Source organism: Monodelphis domestica, chromosome 1 (assembly GCF_027887165.1).
Source record: "Monodelphis domestica isolate mMonDom1 chromosome 1, mMonDom1.pri, whole genome shotgun sequence".
Classification (NCBI taxonomy): Eukaryota; Metazoa; Chordata; class Mammalia; order Didelphimorphia; family Didelphidae; genus Monodelphis; species Monodelphis domestica.
Genome location: NC_077227.1, coordinates 183,143,032 through 183,164,888, shown reverse-complemented (window position 1 = coordinate 183,164,888; position 21,857 = coordinate 183,143,032). Strand labels below are relative to the sequence as shown.

Here is a 21,857-nt window from a genome sequence, read left to right as displayed (position 1 = left end):
GTATGATTGACATTTGACTGCATGATTTCTCCCTCCTCATCTTTCCCAGACCTGTCATACCCACCCCCAACCATATGGTCCTACAAGTATAATTTGTATTTTTTTTCTGTTATCTTGTTTTCTTGTTCATCTTTCCCCTCTTTCCTTTTCTTCCTTTCTTCCTCCTTTCCTTTAGGTCGATGTGTGACAGTTATTGATCCAGGTCTCAAAAGCATTAACTTTGATTCAACCTTCATAATGAAAAGGTAAAAAACACGACAATAGGCCATGGCAGTCAAAATTTATCTATTTATTTCAAGTTCATTTTTTAAATGTATCAGTTAAAAGCAGTCAAAGTTCATCACAAAAATCGTCATTCATTTGGGGAAAACAATTGGAAAATTTATTTCTAACTTTTTGTTTGGTTTCTACTGGTAAATAAGTCTCAAAGATGAAAGGAAAAAAGAAAATGAGTACATATTCTAAATCTTGAATGTTTCTTAATTTAACTTTTCATTAATTATTCTTTTAAACATGTCATCATCATATAAGATAATTAAAGTGTAATTCCCTCTCTCTGTATGGAAACATATGACAATTTGAAAATCTGTGGCATGTATTTTTCAACCTAAAAGACTTTAAGTATTTCCTAGGTACCAACTATTTAATTAGAAGAAATCCCACATAATTAGCACTATAATGGCAACTTCACACAATATAATAAAGGTCAACTAAAATATATATTCAAAAGATAACATGCATTATTTGCTTAATTAAAATATATGCTTATATATATATAATCCAGTTACTATATATATTTTCAAGTAGGCAGTAAATTCAAGCTGAATATTAATAGCATATCTGTAATTACATTAAATTGCTGATTTTAACCAAATGCTTTGAACATTTAGTAACAAAGAATTTTTCAGTAGTTTTCAGTGGCCGATTTTTAATCCACCTTTGTTAAATAAATCTCTCTGGAGGCTCCAAATGATCATTGTTCCTGCCAAGTTTATATTTAATAAGTCCGAGCTACTAGTAACACATTTTTTAAAGACTATATTTAGACCAGTAAGCAAATACCAGGGAAAGAGAAGATTTGATTCCTTTTTCAGTGGAGTTTAGAGCCATAGTAGTTTTAAAAATACATACAAGCAAACGTGCCTTTCTTTCATGTCCTTATTCATATACAGGTGACAATGATAACGTTTGTTTCTCCCTATGCTGGTAAGTCTTTTAACAGGTTTACATTATTTTGGTTTTATTAGTAAGTTTAAAAAATGGTGACAGCGTTGGTTATGAGCCAAGATGATGGTCTTTAGAAGCTGCTTGAGATCAGATCTGGTGCACAAAGTACTTGAGAGTTTTCCATTCACATATTAAAATGAATTATACTTGAAGCCTTTGTATATTAAGAATAGAAAGTTAGGACATTTTTATGATTTCCTCTAACCAACAAGACAGGAGGGAGGTTCTTTGTGAGGATTTCTAGCCAGGCCATGTACAATGTATCCGATATAGTGGCTTTTCTAGCCACTGGAAGACTCCTATTGGAATTGGATTGGGGAGTGAAGAAAAACACACACACACACACACACAGAAAAAGTTTAAAAAATATGATAGAGGCTAACACCAACAATATTTCTAGATTATTTGTTCACTAATATCCTGATTGATTGAATCAAGAAAAAACCAAAACACTTAAAGGAGTCTGAGGGTTGACCTTAAACTAACGGCAATTCTTATAGAGTATAAATATTATGTAAATCAGAAAAATCAGTTTGGGGTGCTAGAATACAGGAAGAAGAGAAGGATAAATAATGAAAATGAATATATCATATCATTTCACAGTTAGAAGATACCTTAGACATCATCTTCATTGAACTTCCTCTTTTCACAGACCCAAAGAGATCAATTGATTCACTCAAGATTACATTTTGGGGGAGTGGCAGAGACAGAGCAGAAAGAAGCTTCTGAGGACCAATTTGCTGCTCCCATTATGCCACTCAATTGCTTTACTGATCTTTGGAAAATCCAAGATCTGTTTTTTTCTTAAGTTAATGCCCTTATAAGAATTTTAGGAAAAGGCACTTCTAAGTTGTTAGGGACTTTGGAGGGTCATCTAGTTTAGTCATCATCTTTCTCCAAACTTTTCCACACTATCTCTGAGAGTTTAGCACTCATCTGCAGCTTGAATACTTACATTTCTATAGGAGTCAGCTCTTAGAGGATAGAAACTACAAAACAAGTGATGAACCTTTCATGCTCAGCTATCAGAGTTTACCAAATTATATTTCCACTTGCTCCCTCAAATCCCATATTCTGAAAATTCTTTAGTTTGGGGTAACTTTTTTCCTTTAAGTCAGTTTGGTTATTTGTTTACTATTATTACATTTTTCTTATGTAACTGTAATAGGTAAATATGTGTAACTTATGTATATACGTGTATATATAATCTCACACATAATATTGATATATATGCATGTGCATTTTATAAACATTATGCATGTAATATACATATGCACACAACATACATATATTGTATATACACCTATACTATATGTATAATATATCATACTTGCAAAGATATATACATAAGAGTTACATATAACATGCATGTGTTTGTATTCTATATTATTATGCATGTAATATACATATCATACACTAAATCCATCTGCCTAGCTATAGATCAACTTTTAGAATGGTACTTACAGAACAATGAGATTAGCAGCTCGCGAGTGTTCCTGTAAGAGTTCATTCAATCGGACTTGACGGTAACACTATGGAAAATAAATCAGATCTTGTAGCAAATGACTTTGGTCTGGGCTGTTATCTGTTCATAACATCCTAGGGAGATAAATCTAGAGGCAGAAGGGACCTCAGAGTTCCTCTGGTCCAACCACCTCATTTTATAGATGAGGAAACTGAGTCTCAGGGATGTTAAGTGACTTGTGCAAGGTTAGGCAGGTAGCAAATGGCACAGGCAAGATCTGAACATAAGGCTCTTGCCTCTAGAAATAATGTTCCTTCTACTCCAGAATGATAACTAGGAATTTTTGTGCTGGGAGCAACCATAATAATCCCAGCTGAGGAAAGTGGAATGGCAGGCACTCTTAGCTGAGTCTCTCTCTGAAGCAGACAGAAACCTTGGAGCCTTGGTGTGGAGCTATTGTCAGGAATCATGAGATAGGAAGATAGAGGCCAGGGTAAAGAGGGTGAGTGGCTCACTTGAGCATGCCATCTCTAGAGCTTACCATTTTGTTTTATTTGGTAACTTCCTATTTTAACTAATAATAATAATCCTTATTTTTGTCTTACTGTCAGTTCTAAGACAGAAATGTGGTGGGGGTTAGGCAATAGGGGTTAAGTGACTTGTGCAGGGCCACCCAAGTAGGAAATAACTGAGGTCAGATTTGAACCCAGATCCTCCCAACTCTAGGTCTAGAACTCTTTTAATATCTCTTTTAGTCATTAAAACAATAATTTTTAATAAGTGCAATTCTTCTGTTCAATCTTGAAAAAAAATCATAAAACTCATAAGAAACATTTTAGTGACTTCCAGAAAAATGATAGTAATAATAAGTTAACATTTGCATAATGCTTGCTTAAGTGCCAGGGACTGTGCTAAATGCTATATAGATATTATCTAATTTGACCCTGAGAGAGATGCTGTTATCATACCCATTTTACACACAAGTAAACTGAGGCAGTGACTTGCCCAGAGTCACATCGTTATTAAGTGTGTGCAGCCACATTTGAACTTGGGTCTTCCTGACTGTAGGCCAGAGCTTTATCCACTGTGGCCCCTATCTACTGTTGTAAAGAATGTGTTCTAAATAATTGATAATAGATTCAAATGGGTAAGGAGAAAAGGACTATGGAAAGGACAATATTTGGGAAGTAAGGAAACTAATCAGGTAGGAAATTAGTCTATTCTTAATTTCAGCTGAATATTCTAAGATAGGCTGAATTACATCCCATCTTTTCCAGGAAGCACAGTGCATTTTTCAGTAATAAGGCACCTACTTTTACTAGTAAAAAACAAATAACTGACCCACTTTTAAGAGCTGCACTATCCCTTTAAGGGTAGGAGGGCTCATGCTGTTGTCTAGCAAGATTTGGCAGCTTAGTGGGACAAAACAGTTAATGCATGTTTCAACATGAATCATTTGCCACATTTTAATAATGGCTAAATCTAATTTATCCGTGCAATGTTCCAGTGACAGAAGCAAGGGATGCCAATTATTATCATCATTTCACTGGTTCAAGAAAAAAAAATGAATTGCATAGTCAGTGAAAGATCTGACATGACTATAACTTTCTTAGTTTGGTTCAGTTCTCTGTTTGCTAGACCAGTGATTCCGAAGCTAATTTGGCCATGTAACATGGCTAGGCTTGAACTATATTAACAATATCTAGAAATGCTTGTTCAGAGGGCTGGAGGATCTGTAACATCTCAAGAGATAAAGGAGACAGACCAAAACACTAAAAATAAAGTTATACTAAAAAAAGTATACAAGGGATAAACAATTTGATACACAATTTTGGATTTCATATTTTTGTGAGAAAGTATTCCTAACATTTTTTCACTGAATCCTTGGTTTTTAATTTGTGGGCAAACAGTTTTCTCTAGTCTAGAAGACATTTCCCCCATTAGATTGTAAGCTCCTTGTAAGTGGAGACTGTATTTTGCTCCTTTTTGTATTCCTAGCATTTAGCCCAGTGCCTGGCAGTTAGTAGGCATTTAATACAATTTTATTGAATTAATTGAATAGAAAATAAAGTTTATAAAACAAAGAAAATCCTAATATTTTTATTTATAATTATTTCTTATCATTCTCTGCTCTCAAACTGGTTCACTTTGGTATGATGTTTGGATGTTCTCATTTTCCTCTATTATAAACATTCAGATTGGGTGTCATTTCCTACCATAAAATGCTTGCATTCATGTTTTTTCCCTCAGTCTCTACTTAGCACATCCCTTACTCAGATTAGATAGGTGTAAACTTGGTTTTTTCTGTTCCTTTCCAAGTTGTTCTATGCATTATAATTAATCCATTTATTAAAAAAAACAGTTTTGAGCCTTATAAATGAATGAAATAACCTTAGGAGTCATCTTATATCCCTTCAGTAAAATTTTCATTGATTTGCCTCCATTTATATCTAATGTGACTCAAAATGAGCATCATTTTAGAACTCTCAGTCAAACCACTTCATTCTACTTTATTCTTTTTATTGCTTGATCATCGATGTTTTTATTAAGCCTAACCTGATCACTATCAGCTACATTCACTCCTCCCTGATTTTGCCTTCGATTTCTCCCCATTTCTGTAGTCTCATACCTAGAACCACATACATCCCTTACCTTAAGCAAAAATCAGAAACCAACACGTTCAAAAATCCATCTTGAACTTAGAAAAAAAGACATAATAGGTTCATATTTGATCCAAATCAGATTCAGATGGCATACACACATATCTCATATATGTCTGTCTGTCTATCTATCTATCTATCTATCTATCTATCTATCTATCTATCTATCTATCTATCTATCTATCTGTCTGTCTGTCTGTCTGTCTGTCTATACACACACATAGCTTTGTACCCATTTGAATATTTTATTTGACTTTGAAATCCATTTGAGATAGGGATTTTGACTTTCCAAGTTCTTTTTTACTCCAAAACATTATGTAAGCTGCATTAACTGAATAGAATTGATAACAAAGAAAGAAAGAGATCTTAAGTGAACACTTTCCACTGGTGAGGAATCTAGTAGAACTTACCTTTTATGGTTCTCAAATTGGTTGTCAATTAATTAGAATCACCAAATCAAATATTAATCCATCTATCCCTATAAATGGCAATCTCTAGAACCAGAAAAAAGCCTCACATACTTGATAGCCTTGAAAAATAAAGTTTGTATGTGAAACAAACCACAAATTCTGCTTTGTTCTGTAATTAAAATTTTTCTATATATTAAAGACACCACAACTTCCAGTTTGTTGTATAGTTTCCAGTTGTTTCCCTGAGTTTTATTATTCAGTTCAATTGGAAATATTAGCTATTGGAAAGTCGGTATTAAAAAAGTGACCAATTTCCATTGATCTGAATACAGATTAGGGTAATTAGTTATATGTATTCTATTGTAAAGTCCAAGGTAGTTTTTTGATCATTAATTCTTCTTCAGATTTTCCTAGAATACTGTCTCAATTTCTCCTTTTCCCTATTACATTGTAGTTTGTTGAATACTTTGTGTCCTTCCTATTAGTTTTTATATTCTTGGAAGACAAGGATGATGCCATTTTTCATCTTTTCATACCTAGTGCCTCTTACATTTTATATATCTATATGAATATATACATAATATATGGCACTTCAAGTGTTGGATTTAATTCTGGCCATTTTCTGGAGATAGTCAACATCTGATATCTAGGTTGATCTCTACCCTTCTGACTTTAAATGGTTTTATAATAAAATCCTTATAACTAAACTATATTTAACACGATTTTTTAATGCAATGAATTTTGTCTAAACCATTCATTAAGTTCTTCAACTTAAATCTTTGCTGAGATTTCCATGGACTCCACACTTCTTACAGAAGTAAATAGTACCTAATACTTGACTTGGTGGTATTCATAGGTCATACAGCCTGTATTAAGAAGGGCTGCATTTGAATGACTAGACACATGGATACTTACGATCCTTTGATATAACAGAAAAGCAAAGTTCACAATTCCCTTGGGCAATTTACTTTTCTTCTTTTCTAAAACAACTTTGATTTTATAAGCTGAACCCAAAGAAATGGAAAAAAAAACATTTTAAAGTAATAAGATAATTGAAAAACACCTAAAAATGCAGAACCTCTAAGAGGACCTGAAAAATGAAAGTAAATAATAGAGATTTCCACTGTTGCTCTTTCAACCAACCACTGTTTTCTTTTCAGCTATTCAGACAACAATGTAAGAATTAAGGGAAGACAAGCCTTTACCTTTTCTTTGAAAGCTTCCAGTTCTGAATCAGTAATTTTCCATGGAGTTTCTCTTTTTAATTTCTCAGCAGTGGTTAAATCTTTGCAGCTTTCATGGAGACGATATGGTTCAATCATCTCTTCAAAGAATTTCCAGCTGAAATTGGAATAATAAAGGATGCCTCACAGTAGGAAACTAACTCATTATTTCACAGATACTCTAGGTATTACAGGTCCTGCTGATTATGGAATCAGTGCAGAATGTCATGCAAATCTTTTAAGAATTATTTATGCAGACAATGTCCTGTGAACAAAGATGTATCTATTTTATTGGCTATAGATGGCCATAGTCTATTTAATATGTCACCAGCCCATGAAGTATTAATGTTGAGTTTAAACACAAAAATACAGGAATACTAGCAACTCTAGTGATGCAATTTCTACCTAAGCAAATTACTTTAGTATCAATATATTAGAATATAAAATAATTTTCCACTTGGTTATTGCACATTCTAATTGGGAAATATCCTATGAAATGGTGAAGGATATGAATTAGGTTTAGTTAAGAGTTATAAAGAGCCTGCTTTAGCTTTCAGACCACCTGTCCATTTATCAGTGTCAGTATGGCGTGAGCATGTTGAATGTGAAAAGTATATAAACCTGTGAATTTAATGGCTTTAAAAACAATGTGGGTGTTTTTTCATAACAGTTGTGATAATGCTGCTTTTTTATCTCTGTGTGTCCCGGTGGTAGGAGAGAGCTTTTCAAATGTCTAGTATATGAGTATATTTTAGGGGGCATCGTAGTTGGGATGGATTTTAATACCTACAAAACTAGGGATACTTATATGTGATTAAAAGGAAAACATATTATGGGAAAGATGCCTATTTACTAGGAGCTTTATAATATTTTAAAGTACTTTCATATCTTATTCTTGTCTTTTAAAAATATTAAATTTATTTCTCCAATCATAACAACAAAATAAAACTTATATTGCTTTAAACTCTTAATTTTTAAATATAAAATCTTTTTTGGTTTTATATATAACATAGCTTAATTTTAATTTAGTAACTTTGGAAATGAAAATTAGTGTAATATAGTAGCTAGAAGACAAGCATTGGAATTAAGAATTGGCTTGAAATTCTTCCTGTGGCACTGTGTAACCATAAACAAGGAATCAAACTTCTCAGGGCTCAAGCAACTTTTTTTTTCAGTTTATAAGTGAAATCAAAGGGCTGGACAGAACCTGTAGGAAATAGTAAAATTTAGAATCTAGGAAAATTATTATTAAAATTGGATTGATGAAGCAATGAGCTAAAAACGTAAAATAATAAATCAGATTCTTTAGTGAGTAGGTCATATATAGATTTGGCACATAAGAAAAATTCAGAGGTAGAAAATTGAATCCATACATGTGCATTTTTGTTAGAAACAATAAGAACTAATATGACATATCATCACAATTTCTATTACACAGTATCATTTAGAAATATGTCTGACAGCATAGCAGGTGTGAAACTGGTAGCAAGTACTACTTAATAGTGGTTTTTATATGCCTGCCTGCAACCATTTCCTAAAAACACTTCTAGAAACAGTATGGCATAATGGAAATTAATACTGCGCTAAGAAGGAAGGAAACAAGCCCTTATTAGATATCTATTAGGTAGTTTTACAAGTGTTTTACAAATATTACCTCACTTAATCCTCACAACAATTTTGTGAGGTAAAGTCACAATCATGATCACCAGAAGAAATTGAGGTATAATGACTTTCCCAGGGTCACACAGCTAGGAAGAGTATGAAGTTAGATTTGAACTCATGACAATGAAGCTTCCTGATTCCAGGCCCAGTGGTCTATGCACTGTACCACCTACTTGTCTCCAGCAAAGCGGGCCAGGAATCAAGGGACATGAATTTTAGTTCTAGCCCTACCATCAACTTGCAGGGGTAAATTATTTAATGGATTTTGCTTTTAGTTTTCTCATTTGCTATCTATCTTGCTGGGACTATTTTGAAGGATGGAGACAGCATGGTATAGTGGAATACAGAATTTTTACTGCCATTGAAACCTTGGAAAAGTCACTTAACTTCTGTGGGCCTCAATTTCCTCATGAAGATATAAACTTATGATTCTTGAAAAATTTAAAGTGTTATCTAAATGCAAATTAGGCTTTTTTTGGTTACATTTAGTTGATAGCACCCATTAAGTAACAGGTGAACCGCTCTCTATTGAAACCTGGTGTAAATTTAGATCTAGTAGGCTAAGTATTTTCTCAGAGCTACAAGAAGAAAATTTCTAAGTTCTTTGTGAAATAACAGGTAAAAATGTTAAAATCCTTATATTTTTCTATTCAGCCCAGCTCCCTGGGTTCTTTTCTAAACCTGATTACCTCTAATTAAAGACCTTTCTAATTGTTCTTATGGTAATCTATATATATGGTATAATATTCCCTTGTTAAGTATAATTCTTATTTAACCCAGATTTTTTTTTATTATCTGATAACTACTCCTTCCTTTCTTTCTTCCTGTGACTCAAATAATTGATCCAATATGCCAGGCAACAAAACTTTCCTGTAATTGCATAATTTCTCAGGTTCCCGCATCAAGATTTCTTTTCTTCTTAGGCAATGCACAAAATTCGGTTGTTAACTACCCTGCCATTTCTGTTATGCTAAATTTCCCTCCTTACTTGCTTCTAATTTTCTCTGATTCTCATCTGAATATTTTTGTCTCCATTCTGGCATTTGACTCCAAATTCATTCTATGTTGTAAAAGAAATAGATTTAAATATCTGAGTGCCTCACTTTCTCCTGGCTCAATTATTTTCTTATCCTTCCATTCATCCACCCACCCATCCATTCTAATGTCATATAGCCTGACAGGACAAGCAGGAATACAGTTTATCCTGGTGCCAGATCTGAGCTAATGTATGTTCTTTTACTTGAGCTTAACAACAGAAGAAGCAAACTGGAAACTCATTAAATTTTAATTTCATAAACTAGCCAAAGCTGTTCTCATTGTCTATATTCCTATAATTATCTACCAGTATATTGTTTGAACCCTTTTGTAAAGCCTCACCATGTATAGTAAATTAATTTTCATTTTACTCAGGAAAATTGGAGTGAGACTATGTTGCAGATAACACACCCACTGACTAGAAGGAAAAGTAAAGGGTCACATTCCCAAGGTAGTAGCCACTAAGTTATCCTGATTGCTGGAAGATGGTAGCCATTGGTAGAAATTTTTTGTGCCAAAATAACATGATCTCACTTTCTGGTGCTTTTTAAAAAAGCTGCTTGTGAAAAGGACATCAAGTGATACTTACTTAGGAATAAGGTATATTTTTATGATGATGGTTACAAAGTGGCTTTAAACATTCTCTTTTGGAACCTACAGGATTCAGTGGGCTCTTGTATTTCAAATGAGATGACCAGAAACCATCATTGCTAAGTCCAAGGATGTGATGAAAATTTCATTTATTGTCACTAGGGCAAATTTTCTATCATGAATGATGCTTTTGAAGTAAAATCTGATGTATATTCTAAAAGGAATATTTGAGAATAATCCATGACAGGCACTCTTGTTTGTCAGTAGTCATCATGAAGCCCCTACTATGTGTTAGGCATTGTACTATGCACTGGAATCAGTGTGCTAAGTGCTGAACCTGATATCAAGCCAATTCATATCAGTCATGTTTTTACTGATCTGGAAGAGCTCCGAAACTATGCAGTTTCTTCTAATGGATTATGACCTTGTGTGTGGAGGAGAGGCTTGTTCAGAGACCTTTAGGTTGCATTGCTGAGGATCTGTATGCCTGATGGTATTTCCTAAAGAAAAATAGCCAGAGGGAATGATTCAGACTAAAAATGGTTATTTTAAGACTAGTAAAGACTACCGTGCCTAGGAATAATAGCACAGGATTATAGCAACTGCTGGTAGCTGGGGCTAACTTCTGACACAAAGCATGGCTTTATTGAAATACTAGCAGTAAATTTGCCCCTATTCATCTCTATAGTGTCACAGGTCAGATGCTTCTGCATGAAATCTCATCTATCACAATATCTTTGTTCCTGTGAATAAAATGTAGTGCTGAGAGAATGGGTGTGGGGGGAAAGAGAGGGAGAGAGAGACAGAAAGACAGAGACAAAAAGAGACAGAGAGTCAGAGAGAGAGAGAGAGAAAGAGAGAGAGAGAGAAAGAGAGAGAGAGAGAGAGAGAGAGAGAGAGAGAGAGAGAGAGAGAGAGAGAGAGAGAGAGAGAGAGAGAGAGAGAGAGAGAGAGAGAGAGAGAGAGAGAGAGAGAGAGAGAGAGAGAGAGAATGAGAGAGAGAGAAACACACACACATACACAACATACACACGGTCTCCCTCACTTAAAGATTTTCTTCATTTAAATATGCTGCATGGTATTAAAGTCCTTGGAAGAGTCTAGGCAGAGTAATGCTCTGTGTGTGTGCACACATTCTGTTTGCTGCAAAATCCCTGAACATGTCTTGTAGATCCAGAGATGATATAAAATTCTCAGAAAATTCTCAAAACAAAATTAACCTAAATTTACTTTAATTTGAAAAATTGCTGCAATATTTTAGTGTTTCTCTGGGGGGAAGGATCACCAAGAAAGATTAGCAACAACAGGATGTTGCTGTTGTGAGAATACAGTTGGGAATCTCTTTAGTAAAGATTCCTAACCACAATCCCAACAGTTTTGGTTAGCAGGCTTATTCATCTGTCAAATTATAGCAACAGAATTTGTAATCTATGAAGAAGACAGAAAAACATACCATTCTATATACAGGATTATTTCCTCCATAAAGAATAGAGAAAAAAAGATTATTAAATAAGTTCTTATCTCTCACCATTCTTTAGGCAAATATTAATCATCTACCTGACTCAAGTCCAGCCCATAGAAATACATTTTCAATACCAAATTTAAAATAAGTTCCATTTTTTCCACAGAAGTTAATAAGTTCTGACTCAATGTAGGTGTTATCTTGACTTCTCACTCTTTTTAATCTTCCATATCCAATTTGTTGCCAAGTACTGTCATTTTTGTTTATATAACATCTCTTGAATAAGCCCTCTTCTCTGACACTGTTACTGCCCTGGTGTAAACCCTCATCATCTCATGTCTAGCCTATTGCAATAGACTGCTGGTTGGTCTGCCTCCCCAATCCAGTCCATTCTTTACTCAGATTTGACCATGTCACTCTTCCTCTCCCCATTTCAATAAACTATAGTGGTTTCAAATCAGCTCCAGAATCATACAGACTTCTCTTTGTCATTCATAGTCCTTTGCAATAGGACCCCTTCCTACCTTTCTAGTCTTCATATACTTTGCTAACCTCCTCATAATGTGTGACCTAGCAACAATGGCATCTTTGTTGTTCCTACACAAGACACTCCATCTCCATATTCCAGGCATTTTCACTGGCTGTTTCTCATGTTTGGAATTTTATCCAAACTCATCTTTGCCCTCTGGAAACATTTTTTGGGGAAGGAATGCCTTCTGGAAGGAATTTTTTCAACTACCAGATAAAAAGTCTTATTTTCTGTAAGATGCCCCTCCAGATTCTCCTTAAATCTAGTGCCTTCCCTCTATTGATAATTTCCAATTTATCCTGTGTTGCTTATAAATTGTTTCCATGTTGTTGCCTCCACTTTACTTTTACCTCCTTGAAAGCAAAATTCACCCCCCCCTTTTTTGTTTCCCTTGTGTTTAACACAGTGCCCAGCACATAGTAGATAATATGCTTAATGGTTATTGATTGACTGAAATACCAAGTGGAGACAGTGTGGTGCAAAGGAAAGAAGACTGAACATAGAGTCATAGGGTCCAAGTTAGAATCCTGGCCTCTGCCACTTATATGTGTGATATGAGGCAAATCACTTAATCTTTCTGGTCCTCAGCTTCCTTATTTTTAAATTGTGGGTTTTAGAATGGATGACTTCTAAGGTTCCATCCAGCTCTAGTTACACTATCTTTTTGATTTGTAGGGAGGGTTCAGTTTGAGTTTTGAACAAAAGGAGGCAGGAGCCTGCAGAGCCCCCTAATTCCTGTTACTGCCAGTTGCCTTCTGATAAGTAGAGGTTTCATATCACACAAAGGAGGCATGCTATAAGATGAAAAGGAGTCTATATTCCAAAGAATGGTGGGTTGTGCGAAGAGTAAGTGGGTAGCAACATGGCAGTTAGCTTTCTCAGTACACCTTGTGACAGAAATCAAAGAATGGTGGAGCATACAGGCATTACAGAAACTAGCATAATAGACCGTTACATAGCTAAACTTTTGATTGAACAGACACCTATGTAAAAAACAACATCAAGAAAACAAGAAAGTAGGAAAGACTATCAGATGAATGAATATAGAGTCCAAAGTTTATGAAAATATCCATCTCGAATAGTTGTTAAAAATAAGACAATAAATATAAAGCAATTTTTGACTGCTAAAAATGTAACTGATCATTTGAATATGAGAAGCAGCATTTCTGACATCACTAGTACTATAACTTTAGCTTGCCCACAGGGAAAATTTAATACATGGAAAGCTTTGGTCCTTAAGCAGTTCTTTGTGGAAGATACAAAAGAATCAGAGATAGTCTTCACCCTCAAAGATGTTATGCTATATTTGGGCCTATGGGAACACCTTACCTTATAGCCAAGTGGGATATACGAGGGAAGCTTTGGGTAGAGGGTTTGGAAAGTTGAAATATTCATATTGTTACTACCAAGATATATATATATATATATATATGTATATATGTATATATGTATGTATGTATTACCCAGGAGACAATAGTATATCTTCTTAATAGTTTTTGAGGGAAAATAGATGTTTAACATATTTCCAGGTATCACCAAACTGAAAAATATCTGAGGGTCTTAGTGGACTAAAAGACCAATATTAATGAACACTGTAATAAAGCAGCCACAATTTTAATGCTGATGAGAACTTAATCTGCACTAGTATATTCTCAGTGCCCAGAACATAAAAAGTGACAATCTTGAGACCATATCTAAAATGTTATGTTCCATTGTGGATACTATATTCTGGGAAGGATATTGGTAGAGTCAAGTGCCTATTAATATGGCCCCGAAGATGAGGACACATGAAAATTGATTGAATGGACTATGGATGTTTTGAATGGAGGACAGAAGACTTAGGGAAATGTGATTAGTATGTTAAAATGGTTAATGGGTTGTCCTACTGAAAAAAAAGTAGATTTATTTTGCTTAATCCCCAGATGAGAAAAGTACATCCAAAGGGTGGAAGTTGAAAAGGCAGATTTCAGCTAGATTCATATATATGGATATAGATAGTGTGGACCAAAGGATCTCTTTGATGTGAGTTTTCTCTCCAGTGATAAAAATTGTATTCCATACATGCCTATTCTTCTTGTGTGACTCTTGCCAATGTTCTGCCATAAATCTACCAAAGGGGATTCCATCTAGACATATTTGGGTTTTTTTCTCATTCTCAATATCATGTAGATCCTAGTGGAACACATATGCTATCCATTGCTTGCCTTTTCCTCACTCTCACTCTAATTGGCCATTTTTTCCAGTCATGCATTTCTCTCATGACATCCTTTATACTATTTCTCCTGCACAATTCTTTGTAAGTAAGGTGTTTTAACCTGTTTAAGTCTAACATATATTCTGTCATTGCCCTTTGAGTGATCCTCAGTGTTACTTCTTTGGAGACAGTAGTTATTCCATGACTTGTTGCCATTATAATATCATCCAAATATTGGTGTTCAGAAGATGGGCTATTGTTTCAGAGAGAAGTTTGAGATCATGAGAAGAACCATGCAATTTTCCAAAGGCAATTTGTTCTGCTCTCCTTCTTCTGTTAAATTCTGCAATCATTGAAATGTCCTTTTGCAGTATCTGTCCATGATATATTTACTGATGGATAAATTCTATGGGGTATTAATCTAACTGTTGTGAAGAGTGAGTCAAACTCTCCTTGTCTATCAATCAGCAACTTTTAAGTGGTGACAACTCCAGAGGCCTCTGTCCACCCCCTGGGCAGTTCTAGGCAAATTGAAAGACTGCGATTGGTTCCTGTAAAGTGGGGAAGTGACATCGAGAAAACTGATTTAATAGGCCAGCTCAAGGATTCAGTCAGGCTCTCTGCATTGGTGAGCTGGACTGGAGGAGGAAACTCTTTCCCTAGATCCTGCTTTGGCTTGTGGTAGTGAGTGCAGTGATTCCTTCTTTGGTTCTCCAGTGAGGAGACCCTCCATGCTCATTGGCGCTTTGGTGGGATACTCTCCTCAGCATGAGAGTTCTGGTGAGATTCTTGGTGGTCTTAGCCTCTGGTACACTGAAGGTTCATGGCAGATTCTTCAGTGTCTCCTAGTTCTTTGGATTTTGGCTTCCTAATTAGGACTTTGGATTCTGATGAAATTCATTTTTGGATTCTCATTTGTGGTCTGGAGACATTAGGATTAAACTTAGGGTATTTGTAGCTAAGCAGTGCTTTCTGACTACATGTTTCCACTTTTACTCTTTCCACCTCTTTGTAAATAAAGCTACCAAAAGTCATTTTGACTTAAGCTATAATATTTTTAGATTGGCGACCACAATATTACTTTAGAATTTTCTTATTTAGCATAAAACCTAAATATAAATTCTTACACTGTATACAGTTGTCCCTTGAGATATCACAGTTTGCTTATCACAGCTTCACTATATTGTGTGTTTAAAAAAATCTAATTGTGTATCCTGTAGTTTTTACTATATCATGGGATTTTCTGATGAATACTGCACTCTACACAATGGAAATGCAGTGCCACCATGACTTGTACAAGGCACACTATTGGCTGATGGACTGAGAGATGACCAACTAGCACTGTGTTCTGTATCCTGGGCATTGATTAGCTCAGATTGGTCTGTTTGCTTTCCCACTACTTGGCCCATTTTCACCTATCATGGGGGTCTCTGGAACATAACTCCTTAAATAGGTGAGGGATCACTGTAACACAATTTGGACAACAGCCATTCTTCTTTCACATATTTATTTTCCTTGAATGAATAGTAGGCTGCTATTTTTTTAATAATCTTGGATTTCATTTAAGAATCTCTGCAGTGTTTAGGAACTTCATATAATCAATACAACACTATTCACAAGCAAGAGCATTGGGAGGAACTCTCCATCTACAAGAATCCCTTTCCATTTGAGTTCTAATCTGTTTATCCTCAGTGACAATGGTCAATACCTTTGGCAAGCATACAGCTTGACTCATAATAATAATTAGAAGGTCAATAAACAGAGTATTTCTGTTGTTATATCATCCAAGGAGTCTCAAATGACATTATATATGCATGGGAGACATCTTGTTAGAATAGGGCCTTGATGGCAGTGTTTTGTTCTACCAAATAAAATGTTATTTTCCTAACAACAAATGCAGTGAAATCTTATATTCCCTATACTTTCAATAAATTGTGTGATTAAAGATGTGACCTGATATAAAATATCATTTAAGAAAGTCTGGTTATTCCCATCTATCTAGGTCATCATTCTGTAACTGGTGCAATATATTCAAATATCTCTGGGAAAAAGCAGTTCTCTAACTCAAAGGAGTTCAGATGATAAAAGGAGATAAAAGTTACCAGCAAGAAAGTTAAAAGTACTCAGCAAAGAGGTTCCCCGGGGTCTTAGGAGCTCTTTGTCAAGGTCTTAAAAATTGCTTTCATACCCTTCTTGTCCAGAGGGCTCATAGCTGGGTCTCAGATCAATCTATCTAGGGGCAAAGTTAATCCAAACCTCCCTAGGTCTGCATCACAACTTTCTTGCTCAAAATAGTCCAGTCCCGTGTCTTGGAAGTATGAGAATTTTAACTTAAACTTCTCCAGTTTCATTAGTATTCTGGTCCACAATACCGTCTCCTGTTCTCCTCAGGTATATACTCAGTGTATGTGTGTATATTCTCATTAAAACAAACAAACAAACAAACAAAAACCCTGTATAGTTGGGTATAGGCATACAGGTGAGGAATTATTGATATTCTCTGTTGATTTTTGTTTTTGTTATAACAAGGTCCAAATTGTTTCCCACCTTACTCCTCATGCATTTGGCATCTTCTTCAGAAATCTTGAGAATCAATCCCTTTGTGCTCTTAAAATTGTGTTGCTTCTGATCTTACCTTCTTGTGCATTTTTTTAGTCTCACCCAGCTTTTCTCATATAGGATTTTTTCAGGGTCATTTCTTCTTTGTCTTGCAGCATATCTGTGACCAAATGTGGTAGCTCCATTGTCTTTGATGATGAAAGTTTGTTATAAAAATTCATATAAATATTTTCCATTTGTTTATTGACCTTTTTCTGGTTTCATTCTTGAATGATATTGCTTATAAGAAGGAACATATTCATAAAACTTAAGAGTTATGGAATAAAGGATAATATGAAGTCTGAATGAAGAGAGTGAGTTCCCCTCAGGTGGTTCCTTCAAATAAAAGCTAGATGACTTCCTGTAAGGGATGTTGTAGGGATTCTTGGTTTGGACTAGATGAACCATTTCAGTTTGGAGATTGTAAGAACCTGAGGTTTTTAAGAAGGAGCAGTAATGATCTGCCTTTTGGCTTTGGACTGTGGAAACTCACTCACCTTGCTGTGTTGAAATCTAACTCTACCCATGGAATATTCTTAGTCTGTATCCTTCATATCCTGTAGCTATTCTGGGTCCTTTAGTGTGCCTTGGCAGTGTGTTTCCACTACAAGGCAGTTTCAGAGGACTCACCCTGGGGAAATGAACACTTGATAATTTTTTTTTGCTTGTTTTGTCTCTGAAAGTCTAGAGAAAATGTATATGATAGGTTACTTTTGAAGATCTGTTAGGAATTCCAATCACTTGGGAAAGGATTTTGGAGGCTAGGATTGAATTAGATTCCCTCTATTCACTCCTGCCTAGTTTCTTGTATTATTATACAGATCCTTTAAGTGAATTGTCACCTCAAGTGAGCTTTGAAACTGACCCACCTATCCCAGCAGCTTCAAGCTTATTTGATAATATAAAGGAAACACACTAAGAGGAAAAGGTTTAAGGTGAATTGAAATTCATCTCTCCTTCAATTAAATGAAAATTCTGAAAGCCACCAGAGAACATTATACTAGAGTCCAGTTCATGTAGTCATGTTAATTCTATTTTCCAAAGAGAATTGTGAAAAGACTCATTTTGATTAAGAACTTGTAATAATTATAGAATTTATAAAAGTAGAGTATTATAGATCTGTGTGGCATAAAATGCAAATATGACAGCAGAGTGACTTAGATAATTATATCTCAAGTAGCTTCTTATAAAATTAAGGCATGGTTATGTTACAAAACCATTTGAAATGGCTAAGAATATGGTTCTAAGGATCTGGCATACTGTAATGAATAGAGCTGACTTTAGAGTCAGAATGATGAGGCTTTAAGACTTGATTCTTTCACTTACTGGCTCTGTAATCCTGAGAAAGTCACTAATGCCCAGTGCTTCAGGCAATTATCAGAGACTGAGTCCCAGAATGGGTGCTTATACAGGTCTAGTTCCTCACTACCCCTCTTCAAACATACAAACAAACTAGTTGTACTAGTTTCACAAATCACGAATTTAGTGGCTGTTGCTTTGGCAATAAAACAGAATTTTAAACTTTTAATAGATTGGCATTTTTATTGTTGGCCACATTGGGAATTTATAAGTAGGAATATAATTAGGTTATAGCTTGGAAAAAGAATGGTTAGAGATTTAGGGAATGAATTAAAAATAGAAGTGCACAGAAAATGGGAGAGATCAGAAAGTAGAAGGGGAAACAATCTTAGGGAATGAACATGCCTTGGGCTATACCTGAACAGCTTACTCCAAAGTAAATACATGCCTTGTACAATGAAATAGTGCATTTCCAAAAGGTCATAATGCCCTCCTATTAAGGGTATTCCATAAATGACTTGGCATAATCTCTCTCTCTCCCTCCCTCCCTCCCTCCCTCCCTCCCTCTCTTTTTCTTTCTTTCTTTCTTTCTTTCTTTCTTTCTTTCTTTCTTTCTTTCTTTCTTTCTTTCTTTCTTTCTTTCTTTCTTTCTTTCTTTCTTTCTTTCTTTCTTTCTTTCTTTCTTTCTTTCTTTCTTTCTTTCTTTCTTTCTTTCTTTCTTTCTTTCTTTCTCTCTCTCTCTCTCTCTCTCCATCTCTCTGTCTCTCTCTGTCTCTCTCTGTCTCTATCTCTGTCTCTCTCTGTCTCTGTCTCTCTGTCTCTGTCTCTCTCTCCCCTCTCTGTTTCTCTGTCTCTTCTGTCTCTGTCTCTCTGTCTCTCTCTGTCTCTGTCTGTGTCTGTGTCTGTGTTTGTCTCTGTCTCTCTCTCTCTGTCTCTCTGTCTCTGTCTCTGTCTCTGTCTCTCTCTCTCTCTCTCTCTCTCTCTCTCTCTCTCTCTCTCTCTCTCTCTCTCTCTCTCTCTCTCTCTCCTCCCCTCTGTCTCTCTGTCTCTCTGTCTCAACTCTAGAGCCATTCTGTATGACAAAAGAACCCAGAAAGAAACTTGAAAGGTAACTCTGAAATGTTGGCTGAATTTTCTTTGAACTTTTCAATCTTTTTCTTCACTATGAACGTCTCACTGGCCATTTGAAAGTAGTCCACACAACAATTTATTGGATGGGTTTGTGTCATTACTCTTTCAGTTCTATATCGGGAACTGACTGGAATAAAAAAACAACCTAGTTTTCTCACCCTTTGATAATGAGCATAAAAGAAAATAAGAGGCTACTGTGGAGGTAAATAATGGATTTTGATAAATGTTTCATACCTTTCTTTGTTTGGTTTAATATTGATGTCACCAATGATATGGATGTCTGCAAATTTTATTCTAAATTTGCTCAAAAGCGCAGCCATCCTAAAACACAAGAAAGAACATTTCATCACTACATATTTAACTACTCTCAATAAAACAATATTTGTATTTGAGTTATGATATCAAAGCAATCATATTTCATTTCAACTGAGCTTCACAGGCAAGCTAATTTATCTAAAAGATTTTAGTTAGTGTTTGATTTTGTTACAACACTTGATGGATATGTTAAGTTTGGCCTACATTGTTTCATTGAAGTCCCAAGAGAAAGTTGTACAGGTACAAAAGCCAGACATAGAAAATGGGAGTAGACATGTTATTTAAGGAAGAAAAGTGATCATTTGTTCACATTTTTTTCAACTTGGACTTTTTGACAGATTTAAAAATTCATCAGTGTGCATATTCTTTCCACTTGTACATTTGAAGTCTCTCTATAACTTTTCATTCTGTGCAAAAAATTATCTAAGTCTGTACAAATCACCCAGAGAAAATCTACTCAATATATTAAAGACTTTCTTTGATTCTTTCACTAATCTATGAACACCAGTATAACACTGGTTATGTGTCTATTCGCCACTCTTGCTGCTTGACAGGACACTCCTGATGCTGCTTTTTATGTCAATTCTTGGTATTATTCTGTAGTCTACTTATTTCCAAATGAATGACTAGCAACAACTTATACCTAATAAACCTAATATGTTCTTTGGATCATCTAAAGTTTCAGTTCTTCTAAGAGGATGATGCTTCATAGTTATGAGGTATTAACCCAGCACCAATGGGAGGATAGTAGCGATAATCATAAACATTTACACCACCTTTCTAAGGATACAATTACTAATTGTACTACAAAGACTGGAAGGTTACTTATTGGATCAGCCAGTTTGCATCTAGAAAATTGCAAATCATCCCTTGTATTTTCTTCTTTCTCAAGCAGATATAGGCATAACATCAGGTGTTTCTATCTTCTATCTTTCGAATTGTTAACTAGATAAAACCACATAAACATTAAAGAAGAATGGTATTCCCATTTGAGCCTAGAAATGAGGATTCTCTACCAATAGGGGAGAAGATATTATTTTAAAAGCATTTAACTCTTCCAGCTGGTGGGAATATGGTGATTAAAAAGAACAAAGCCTTGATATATTTACCAGATGCCTGGAATAGTAAATTATAGGAAAGAAAAGAAATCTAAGCTCTACCAAAATGATTTTATTTTTATTTTAATTGTGCCTGAAAAGTTCTTAGAGACCTTAAGAGGGGCTATTATATAGTATTATTAACCAAGCAACTATTTTATTTTTTAAATTAAAAAAAAAAACCCTTACCTTCCATCTTGGAATCAATACTGTGTATTGGCTCCAAGGCAGAAGAGTGGTAAGGGCTAAGCAATGGGGGTCAAGTGACTTGCCCAGGGTCACACAGCTGGGAAGTGTCTGAGGCTAGATTTGAACCTAGGACCTCCCATCTCTAGGCCTGGCTCTCAATCCACTGAGCTACTCAGCTTCCCCCCAAGAAACTATTTTAAATGACAGAAATTGCCAATACATACGCTATTTTTTCTTCTTCAATGCGATTTATCTTGCCTCCAACATAAATCCTCAACTTGCAGTCTTTCCATTTTTTCCTGAGAGTCAGGATATAAGGGATTAGGAGTGTTAACCCTGGAGGGGAAAAAATGTATCGTGATTCTGTAAGATTAATGTATATAAGTGAAAGAAAACATCTCAGTTTCTTTATTCAGCTCTGTATTTATAGATCCTACAACTTTTTAAACTCTGAAAAAAATATAGAAATCTCATACATTATCATGTTTCTCATATGTTATGCTAAAATTTTTAATATAGAAATCCCATCCCCTGCTATATATTTCAGCATCACTTACCTCCATCATCAAACAACCACCAAACATCAATGGTGCCTTTGCCTTGCTTTTTTTTAAACTGAGTGCTGGCTTCCACCAATCTTTGGTTGAACTCCCCTACGTGCATTGATTGGATTGTGTTAATGCCACTGTCTGAAATGAAAAAGAAAAAATTTTAAATGGTAGCAAAATAACTTGCTAATAAATCAGTTGACTAAAACATATGGTATCTAA

General features: G+C 35.1%; 1 protein-coding gene across 3 annotated transcripts in view; it reads right to left on the bottom strand.

Moving 5' to 3' along the window:
* Positions 1–268: 268 nt before the first annotated feature.
* The window catches only part of SLC12A1 (solute carrier family 12 member 1), a 132,974-nt gene continuing 111,385 nt past the window's right edge, over positions 269–21,857 (bottom strand). For all 3 annotated transcript variants that reach the window (XM_007479905.2, XM_003340052.3, XM_001369749.4), the window contains exons 22-27: positions 21,645–21,776; positions 21,312–21,423; positions 19,721–19,807; positions 6,968–7,103; positions 2,692–2,759; positions 269–1,526 (exon numbers count right to left, since the gene is read on the bottom strand). In XM_007479905.2, coding sequence (XP_007479967.1) covers positions 1,391–1,526; positions 2,692–2,759; positions 6,968–7,103; positions 19,721–19,807; positions 21,312–21,423; positions 21,645–21,776 — 671 coding nt within the window. In that variant the 3' untranslated portion in view covers positions 269–1,390. The remainder of the gene's footprint in view (positions 1,527–2,691; positions 2,760–6,967; positions 7,104–19,720; positions 19,808–21,311; positions 21,424–21,644; positions 21,777–21,857) is intronic.